General features: G+C 31.9%; 2 protein-coding genes across 2 annotated transcripts; both read right to left on the bottom strand.

Annotated features, from left to right (window-relative positions):
* Nucleotides 1–3: 3 nt before the first annotated feature.
* Nucleotides 4–5,968, bottom strand: LOC663040 (uncharacterized protein). The gene is made up of 5 exons (XM_008194640.3): nucleotides 5,189–5,968; nucleotides 972–1,178; nucleotides 726–921; nucleotides 525–680; nucleotides 4–428 (listed from the first exon to the last, which is right to left on the bottom strand). The coding sequence occupies exons 1-5, from the start codon at nucleotides 5,700–5,702 to the stop codon at nucleotides 359–361; spliced, it is 1,143 nt and encodes a 380-aa protein (XP_008192862.1). The 5' UTR covers nucleotides 5,703–5,968; the 3' UTR covers nucleotides 4–358.
* Nucleotides 5,969–8,003: 2,035 nt separating this feature from the next.
* LOC663016 (equilibrative nucleoside transporter 3) lies at nucleotides 8,004–9,927 on the bottom strand. Its single transcript, XM_969081.4, has 7 exons — nucleotides 9,585–9,927; nucleotides 9,385–9,536; nucleotides 9,187–9,332; nucleotides 8,693–9,145; nucleotides 8,546–8,631; nucleotides 8,299–8,495; nucleotides 8,004–8,239 (listed from the first exon to the last, which is right to left on the bottom strand). Exons 1-7 carry the CDS (start codon nucleotides 9,798–9,800, stop codon nucleotides 8,128–8,130), a joined length of 1,362 nt encoding a protein of 453 aa, XP_974174.2. The 5' UTR covers nucleotides 9,801–9,927; the 3' UTR covers nucleotides 8,004–8,127.
* Between the last annotated feature and the right edge of the window lie 691 nt (nucleotides 9,928–10,618).

Genomic DNA, 10,618 nt, shown 5'->3' with positions numbered 1-10,618 from the left:
AAATTCAAATATGAGTATATACAAATAAAATAAATACATCTATATTTACACTATCATTCTGCCTTACAATACTTTTCAACATTCTGTGAGAATAAAAAAATATTTTCACTTAATATCATGACAACTAATGAAACTTTTTATCGCAGCACTGTTGCTTTGGCTACATTTACGTCACTAAAATAGTTGAGGGTCAAGACAACCACCTACTCGAATCCAACAAAAATAAAACACTATTTTTGTTTCCTGTTCCATTATTTTACAAAAACAAATACGAATCACAATTACGTACTAAAATACTCAAATTTAATGATCATGTAACGAAAATTAATCTGAAAAAAAATGAAATTAATTAGTGAGTCTAACCAGCGGATTTATTCGGTCGGCTGATGGTAATTTTGTTGGGTGTAAACATATTCATGACGTCCAACCTAGAAAAAATTATTGTTGATCAAAGTGGCCTATGTCTTTGAAATTAAGTTGACAACATTACATCACCAGTGTCACCAACTTAATTATGACGGTACCTTAAACTATAGGGCAGGATTGATTCGTCGAGTCTATATTTCCTCACAGAAAGTATACACAGGGTCTTCAATGTCGGCTTAAAATCTAAAATGTACAAATCACAATGGTCTATTAACCTGTCTTCTTGGGGTTCACGTAAATATGGTATCTGTGGACTGGAAAAAAAAAACAGTAAAAAATTAGACAAAAATTAATTTTACCTAGTGCCCCCAAAAAGGAATAACCTGTCACCCACGATGACACAAGCCTGTCTCCGTCGTTCGCAAGGTTTAGGACCGATTGTGTTAACCATCCTCCATCTGCTAGTTTGAGGATCATATTCGTACATATCGTTAAAGTGCTTCTCCTCTAAATAGTTGTAACCACCAAAAATGTACATTTTATTATTATAAACGACTAAAACGAGCCATTTTGAGATAAATTATTACAAAAATGGGTAAAATTACAAGCTGAGTGGCTCCTACGTCCTGTAGGTATATCACCAGAGACTTGAGGGCGCACCCATCTAAATGTCTCTAAATCAAGGTACCATAGCATATTAGAGTAGACTTCTTCGCCAAATAGGGTGTGCCCCCCACGTCCCCCGAACAAATACATTCGATTATTTAAGCATACAGCTGTGTGGAAGTCACGTAGGGTGGGTTCGATTTCTCCTAGAAAAAATATAGTTTTATTTTAGAAACAGAAATAGAAATGGGTCAAGTCTCAGACACACAAACCCTGTTTTTTAAACAACTCAAGGACGCAAAAAAGTTATTTCTAACATTGTTTTTGCGCCGCGTAGTTATCCAAAATCAGTCGAGACTTAATAAATTTATTACAATAAAGAACATGACGTAATAAAATGTTATTTCTAGAGACCAGATTCGTTTTCAAACTTTTTTAATTTTGAAATGTTTTGTTGCATTTCTAAAATGGAAGATTGTGAGGCAATCGCGTCACAGAAAATCACCGCGAAATATTTCGCAAAAAGACAATTACTTCTAAAACGCGTATAAATGAGAAGTTGTTACGCTACGATTTCTCAAAAATTGTTTAATAACGAGATCGGTGTAGTCTTGTTTCATATTTAAAAGTTTATGTCAACACTGCAATGACAAATAAATCAACTTTTTATCACCGTTTACAACGTATAAATTTTATAATTTACAATTAGTGATTTGTTTATTATATCACGCGCTTAAGAAAATTCACAACTGCCATCACAAGGACTCATAATAAAAAAAGACAAAAAATGAGATATGTGTTTTATTTATTAAACCAAATTTTTGTCAAGTCAACACCGGGTACTTGTCAATTTTTTTAAGCATACTTTCCCTGCACTTGTTCTAAAATTTATTTTTACAATGCAACTTCTTAATAATGTTTTCAATTTTTACCCTTCTTAACAGCGATTTAAAGTACTTTTTAGAATTAACCATTTTTCCCTAATAATGTCATAATTGTCTGATTAATTGTTTATTATATGTTAATTTATATAACTAGGTATAATATAACTATTATAATATAAATATAAAGTAACATCAAACAAAAAGGATACGAAAAATACTCTACTTTAACTATTATCTGTTTATTCTTAAGCAATTGCTGGTATGAGCCACTAGCACACACTAGTTATTTAATGATTATTAGATTGGCAACAGAAAATGAATAAATAAATTCTGTATAATGGTTAGTTGTATTCTTCCGTCTCATTATTATCTTTTATTCTTGTCTTATGGAATAAAGTTTCTTTAAGCCTGTTGAAATTTTTGACATTTTAACAAAAAAAACTTTATTTGTTCTGAAATTACAGGTTTTAGGGTGGCACAGTCTGGTTTTTGATAAAATAAAAAAAAAATAATAATAAAATTGTTAAATTGAATAGTTTTATTAATGTGAAACCAGCACCACTTTAAATCATACACTTTTTCATATTAATGTGCATCAAGTAGATTGTCTAAATGCACCGTCATTCAGAACAAATTTAATGACATAAATAATGACAAACATTTTTTGGTTGATACGCTCTATTAAAATTAAAATTGTTTACCTAATAAATTAATAATTTTTTTTGCTATTTATTTAAGAGAATAATTTTTAAGGAAGATTGAGGTAAAGATGAATTTTCGCAAGTCTGTTTACATTTCAACATTAACTGTGATGCACATTAACATGAGTACATTTATTTAATCAGAAGATTAAAATCAGTCAAATAGAAACACCAACTTCTGATCTAAAAATTTGATCAGATTTTAAATTAAATTAGATTTTTTGATAATTCAAATGACAAGTTGTAGTAGAAAATTTAGTATGAAAATACTCAATAAATCCCAACAATGTCTTTAAAATTAAAGCAAAAAACAATAGTATAATGCAGGTCAAGTTCTTGTTTGCAACAACTTAAAAAATGACAATGAACGAATTTGTATTGTTTTGTATTACGCATGAAAATGACTTCCTCCTAAGGAAAAACACCCAGTCTCAATTTGCCTTCATTGTTTCATTTAAAAATATACAAGATAATTACAATGTTACATTTTTTCTAGTACGCAGAAATATTCAAATTTTATATCGTCTGATAATAATTTAAATGTGAAACCGTTAGTTGTTTTCGATATACAAGGCTATCATTCGTTCAAAAACAAAGCATATTATTCATGTGTTTTATCGGATTGGTAGAAATATGTAATGATTTTCATGGAAAGAATAGAGTATCGATGATTCAAAGCATTTGAATTCCACAGTCACATATTTGTAATATAAAAGAATATAGTAGTTATTTACAATATTTAATTACAGTAATACCTCAACAGTCCGAAGCTTTTGTAATCCGAATAAATATTATTTACTAATCCGAAGTGACCACCTTGACATTAAAACAAAAATCATATGTATTGGATAAATTATCGAGTGATGTTATAACTTTTCCATAATAAGTACTTTATACTTATTAAAATTTATGTACTTATTAAAACTTCCACGTTTTCTCAAATTGTAAATACAGGCGCTGATTCTTCTAGCCTACATCAGAAAATTTTCAACTTCTAACAGGTATAGCTTGAGTTCTAAATTTTTGTATACAATCCACATTGACCATTTTGAGTTCAACTAAATTATCTATTTTCAAAATGCCTGAACAACTACGAGAAATTGGGACCAACTTTGAAATTTTAAATATGTATTAGCTGTTTCAAAACTGTAAAAACGCCAACGTCGCATTTACTCTCAAAATTAATTCTTATAAATTATTCAGACACTTCAAAAAAATAATTGCCAATTATTTTTAACAATATTGTCAAGCTTATTAAAAAAAATAATTCGGTAAAATCCGACGATGGCGTTTTTATAGTTTTGAAACAACTAATAGTAACCACCAATTCTTGTTTAATTTTTGAGTTCACCTTTCAATACTGACTAAAATGTCAATTTTTATGCAAATTTTTATTTGCAGAGATTCATTTAAAATATCACAGATCTTAAACCTTTTACAGTAAGTGAAAAAAGTAAAAATGTTTTACAAATGATGATCAAAAATGGTTTTAACACAGTTGTTTTAAACAGAATGACCCTGTTTTTTCATTGGAAATTAAAAGTCTATCGATTTTTATGAAAACTTATCAACACCTATATCTACTTCCTACAGTTTTTGAAATAATTGAAAAAAAAGGAATTTTAGCCCATTACTTTTATTTTTAATCGAGTGAACTTTCCAAAAATACGATAAAGCTGTACTATTAATTAAAAAAATGTTCGAATTGTCTACCAGATTCATTCAAGAAGTTCAAAACTTCATGACTGATTTACCTTACATAATTCGCTAGGTTAGAATATATAATAATTAAATCTTATTGTTTCACTCTTATTCGATAATAATTCAGCTAAAAACTACATAAAATCTTAAAGTTTGACAATTGTTTACCGTTTGGAAGGCCTACTTTATTAACGATGAAAATTACAAAGTAAAATCGGCTTTTGTGATTATTTTAAAAACTGTAAGAGATAGGTATAGGACGTGTTGATAAAAGTCACCATAAATGCCGATGATCTTTTGATTACCGTTATGAAAATAGGGTTATTCCATTTGGAAAAAATTATTTATACCTGTTTTTTTGATAACCACATATTAGCTGTTTCAAAACTATACAAACGCCAGCGTCGCATTTTACGGAATTATTTTTAGTTATTATTATTAGTGATTAGATCTCGCATCGAAAGTATAAATTACATTAGCTATTATTTTTCTGAAGTGAATGAATAATTTTGAGAGAAAAAGTGACGTTGGCATTTTTGTAACTTTAAAACAGCTAATACTAGCCTTGAATTTTGACAGTTGGCAATTTTGAAAATTCTGGTAGGCCCTTCAAACCTTCGGTTATCGGATGCAAAAAAATATTCACGTAGCGCAGAGTTCAAGGACTGTGATAATTTAAATAAACTCCTCTAAATAAAAATTTAATAAAAAAAATACATAAAATTAACTATATTATCCAGAATATTATCATTTGGCAAAAAATTACTTAGCACTGCCCAGAATAAATGAATTAATTTCTGATTAATTAAACTAGCAAAACCAAAGACAACACTGAATGTTTTTAATTTGGTAACATTGATTATTATCATATCAAATGCCACAATTTTATAATCAATTGTCATTCACACCCAAGGGAGGAAATTGAATTACCTTCGGTCTTAACATGCGACCAATCCATTTTCTTCAAATCCAAGGCATAGACCGACTCTGCAAAAGAGTCGGTCTCCTCCTCATAGCCCCCAAAGATGATCATGTAGTGCTTCCACATGCAGGCCGTGTGGCCATCCCTTGGCAGAGGTATGCAGCCCGTTGTCTTGGGGGCCGTCCAGCAATGCCAAGTTGTATCAAAACAGAACAGCACCCCATCGGAAGCCCTGTCATTGCGGCCTCCCCAAATATACACTTTATCACCATACACCACCGCACTGTGGCCGTAGCGTTTGTAGGGCAAAATGTCGTCGTTTTCGAAGTAGGGCAGGTCGCTGACAGGGTGCTTCGTCCATCTGAACGTGGTGGTGTTGAGGACGTGCACGTCCATGGACGTGTAGGCCTTCGAGTCCTCGCCAGTGCAATAGCCCCCGAAGGAGTAGATCTTGTGACCAACGGCCACAGCTGCGTGGTTCACCCTCTTGGGGCCGCCGTCCAGGTGGCTAATCCAACGCATTTTTCGAAACTAGGTACGGCTGAGATTTCAAACAGTGGGGAACTTGGACTTGAAAATTTCCATTCGAATATGAATATTTATGTGGTTGGTGAATTAACACAAAGAACGTCGCGTGGTTGAAGGATGCGGAAATTGTGAAAATTGGGGATTCAAGGACACTTAACCTCACCTTTGGGCACCAATCCGCACCTTAGAAATCTTTTTTTCAACTGTTTCTGTTTCAGTGAAAGGAAATGATAGGGTGGTGGGAAATTAGAGCGAGAGAGAGGGAGATAAACGTGCTTGCCAACTGTCAAATAATTCAAAACTTTTTTCTCACCAAAATTTGAATATTATCGCGCCGATTTCGAGTAACATTTTTCCATTCCGATTTTTAGCTTTCGCACTAACAAAAGTCGAACGTCCTCCAAGTAAGCTTTATTTGTGTCATGTTCGTATCTGGTAGATTTTTAGCGATATATACAGAATGTTTTATAATCAACAATACCACAGACAATACATAATATTAATATTACAAATCAGACTCGATTACAAATTGGGAAAAATTGGGTAACCCCCTCTAGTTTGTTCACCCCTTAAAAAATTGCAACGTTTAATTAGTTCGTGATAAACTGATAAAAGATATTATTGACAGATTAGGAGGATCATATGCAATCGTCTCTTGATAGAATACATAATAAATGTTTCTTAAATAAAGCAGTTCATAACTATTAATGAAACTGTTAATCGTTTGACAACTATAATAGGTACTGTCATGAATTTCAGAACTTTACAACAACACAATTGCATTTTTTTGGAGTGAACACATTTACAATTTTTTGCACCTACTTTAATAGTATATCTCATTTCAGTTTATAGTAGAATTTTGCAACAGCGCATTTGCATTTTTTTAAATAAAAAATGAAGCACAAATTGAGGGTTTCTGGTGGGTTTTCTCAAAGCTCAAAGTGTGTCGCTAGGATTTAGTTTAATAAAGAATTCTTTTTTTATTCGGAAACTCTCAATTTGTGTTTTATTTTTCACTTTAAAAAATTAAAATGCGCTGTTGCAATTCTGCTATGAACTGAAATGGGATATAATTAATTTTTAATTAATTAATTAATTTTAATTATAAAGAATTGTAGAAAAATTCTAAAAGAAATCACAGGCTTAGAGATAATTAAAAGTAATTTATTAGCTGTTTCAAAATTATAAAAGCGCCAACGTCGCATTTTACCAAAGAATTTTTTAAAGTAAGGTTGAAAAATTGTAAAATAGTTACTAATGATTAGATGTCTCATTGAAAGTATAAATTACATTAGTTTTTAGTTTTTGAAGTTCATGAATAATGGAAGCTAATTTTTAGAGAAAATGCGACTTTGGCGTTTTTATAGTTTTCAAGCAGCTAATAATAATAAACTCTGAATTCCATACGAATATTAGTTTGGAAATATTAGTATTTAATTTTAATTTTTTAATTTAATTAGTATTCAAGAATTGAAGGGCTCAATGTAAGAACATAATAAGCCACAGGGCCTGGTAAAATATTAGATCAATGTTTAGAACAATTTATTCTTCGGCACTGTCAAAATTTACGATTTTTCTCCTGTGTAAGAAAGTTTCGACTATTTGGCATTTCTCAATACGAAACGTCAGATTATTTTTCACAGATTTAAAGTAATTTTAAGCCTTGTTGAGTCTAATTCGAAGAATAAAATGTTGTATTGACTTCGTTTTCGTATAAATCGGTTCATTTATTTCACCTCGTGGATAATAAACTTCTCGTTGTCACTCGATGTTTAAAAATCCACTCGTGAAATAAAGCGTCCAATTTACACCACGATTTACACTCAAACTCGTCGAATAAATAACTATTATCTGATTAAGTGTCGTAATGACAGTAATAAATCCACTTACCGCACTAAAGCGGTAAAGTGAATGAAATTGATATAAAATACACATTTGAAACTTTGTGGCTCATCATGTTCTTACACTTAGGTTGGATTTTACAATCCTCGGACAACTTTATTTTGGAGATAAACTTTGAAAAATAAATTGTTGTAACAATTGTAACCATAGTAATTATACTGGAAATTACGTATACGGGATTTATCTGACGATTGAAAAATCCACCCTAAGCCCTTCAATTAGAGTAAGCGTTTTTGTTTAAACTCTATTCTATAAATTCAAATGATCACATGGTACTTTTAGTAGGTTCACCCTGTATAGTCCAAATTTGTGCAAACGCAAATGTGTTGTTGCCATTTTTCCTAATTGTAGTTTGAAATGTAATTAATGATTAGAAGGAATAAGTAAAACAAATTTTTCTTAACTATCGTTTATTTACGTCTAGGAAGGTAATTCTACCCCTAATGAGTTAATTTGGGTCACACGTATAAATATCACAATTAATGGCAGTAGGAATAAAAAAGAATGTTAAGTACCATTACAGTAATTTCACCATGTAGAGACTAATTCCAGACCCTAGAGCAAGTCCAACGCCCATAAAAACTGTCATCATAGAAGACGCAGTTTCCTTTTCATGTGATTCCACAACCCTAAAAATTTAAAACAAAAATAAATAATAATAATTGAAAACAAAGCGAAATTTACTCGCCTTGGAGCACAAATAGCTGTAATATTAGCCAAATAACCGTTGGATAAAGCACAGAGAAATAATATTGAAATGTATTCGTAATCATGGTCAAAAACAACAGCCCAGTGTGACCGTGGCTGGGCGTTACACAACATCAAGAGTGGGATAAAAACAAATCTTGCTGTACTCAAAATGAGCAAAATGTAACCTTTCTTGGGCTAAAAACAAAATAATATTTCACTGCTTAATAAAACCACGCGTCTCAAACCTTTTGAATCCTTCCCGCCAAAATCCGGCCCAGGTAATCCCCCACACTAAATAAGAGATATGCGATAGTGGGCACAAAATAAACATCTGAAATAAAAAACAAGCTTGAAAAATATTCAATGTCAGTAAAGTAGATTTCTTCACTAACCGTTCCATCTGCGCCCTTGTCCTTTCCCTTCAGATTCCACTAAAACCGTAACGCTTGGATAAACTGATAGTGTGATGGCAAACACCATAAACATAGACAAGCCATGGGTCCATATTTTCTTCACAATCATTTTATGATCAATAATGCGTGGTCTAAGTAGTTCGTTTTCAAATTCATTTTGAGCAATTCTTCTTTCATACAAATGGAATTTAAAAAATACTGTTTTTGTTAAGATGATGTAACAGATAATTGAACTGAGGATTGTTAAATTGCCGATAAGGAAATAAACGAACGCGCTGTGAACTGAGGACGCTCCAATTGACAATGAGGCGATTTCAGCCAAGGCTGCAAAAATTCCACCTAAGGCTTGTCCGCCCAAAGTGGCCGTAATATAAATGGGGCAAAACCGTCCAACCACCCCGAAAATACTGCCAGATAACACAGCACTACAAACTGAACAAAAATAATTTAGTAGTTACAAATATTGACTATACCATTCAACAAAACAATTGTTGTGATTGTGACAATAAAAAAGGTGTCTTGCCACTTATCTGTGTTAGTAGTGACAAAAACCAGTGTCATTATAAACAAACCTAACATAAAAGTTAATGATCCAATGACGCGTTTATGAAGTGAGATTCTAATAAGAGAAGGGAATTAGTAAATTGTTTGTAAAATAAATACTATTTTACCGATGGGTCAGTGCGGTATTTAAAATCAAAAACACTAAATTTGGGACTGCTGAAGCCACACTTATGTATGATGTGAAACACGTTTGTAAAGGGGTTCGCTTACTTACTGAAGTATCGTTATTGCTAACATTACGAAACTTGTACAACCAGTACTAAAAAACACTTACTACACTCCCAAAGGGTTGCCACTTGTTACTTACATCATCAGCTGTTATGAAAAAATTCCAGGGAAGCAATGTCACCATCCCCAGCAAGTAAAATATGATATACGCCATGTAGTACTTGTCTTTGGGTTCAGCCGACTTGAACAATGGCTTATTATCCCGTATAACAACCCCATTTTCTAAAATATCGTTCTCATTGTCCGAAGAGTCAACTTCTTGGAGAAGTGGAGTGGTATTGACGGAATGTGCCATTCTTGTTCGGCAAATGCACGTTTGTTCTCTGTTATTTTACATTGTGATAAAATTAAACGTTAAGTCAGTTTTGAGTGATAAGACTGACATGTCAACATTTTTTGACATTTTATCAGCTGGACTTGACAATTAAATGGTGCGCGCGCACCTGCTTTTTTATCTCCATAATTATTGTTTAAAAAATGGTTTATTGTTATTAGCAAAAATGAATTGTGGTCGTTGATAATGTTAATAACAATAAAAGCACATTTACCTGCGATAATATGATCAAGGGGTTTAAAGCTTTATTAATTGGGAATTCTCGTGCGCATGCGCCCGCATTAGGCGCCAAAAATTTATTAATTTAATACTGTGCCCAGTATAAAAGTGTACTAACTCCAAATTTCTTAAATATTGGGTTTTCACAGATTTATGTAATTTCTTTTCAGTTTTCTAGTGCAAAACAGTATTAAATCCTACCTTTGATCGTGTTAAAATTAATTTATAATTTTTTATGCGATTTTGGGCTACGGATATCTAAAACTTGGGATACGAAACGACGTATACAAAGAAAACGTTTCCGTCCTCGATAGCTTCGTTAATGTCGCCAGAGAGCGCAAATGTTCTATTACCGTCTAAGTTTTCAGAGCAATGAATTTATACAAAACAATGGTTGTCTTGTTAGCACAAGACAAACAAAAAAATATAAGCAGATAGATCATTAAATTATCAACAGTAATACATAAACACAATGCAAAAATTTTACCGTAAGCCACATGTATTTAAAAAAAAATCAAACTTTTACCTGTTTGTACTTTGTCCCATATTTTTTAAAACTA

This window comes from Tribolium castaneum, chromosome 9, assembly GCF_031307605.1.
Source record: "Tribolium castaneum strain GA2 chromosome 9, icTriCast1.1, whole genome shotgun sequence".
NCBI classification, from domain to species: Eukaryota; Metazoa; Arthropoda; class Insecta; order Coleoptera; family Tenebrionidae; genus Tribolium; species Tribolium castaneum.
Note: the sequence above shows the minus strand (reverse complement) of the source record. Positions and strands in the feature narration are given on the sequence as shown.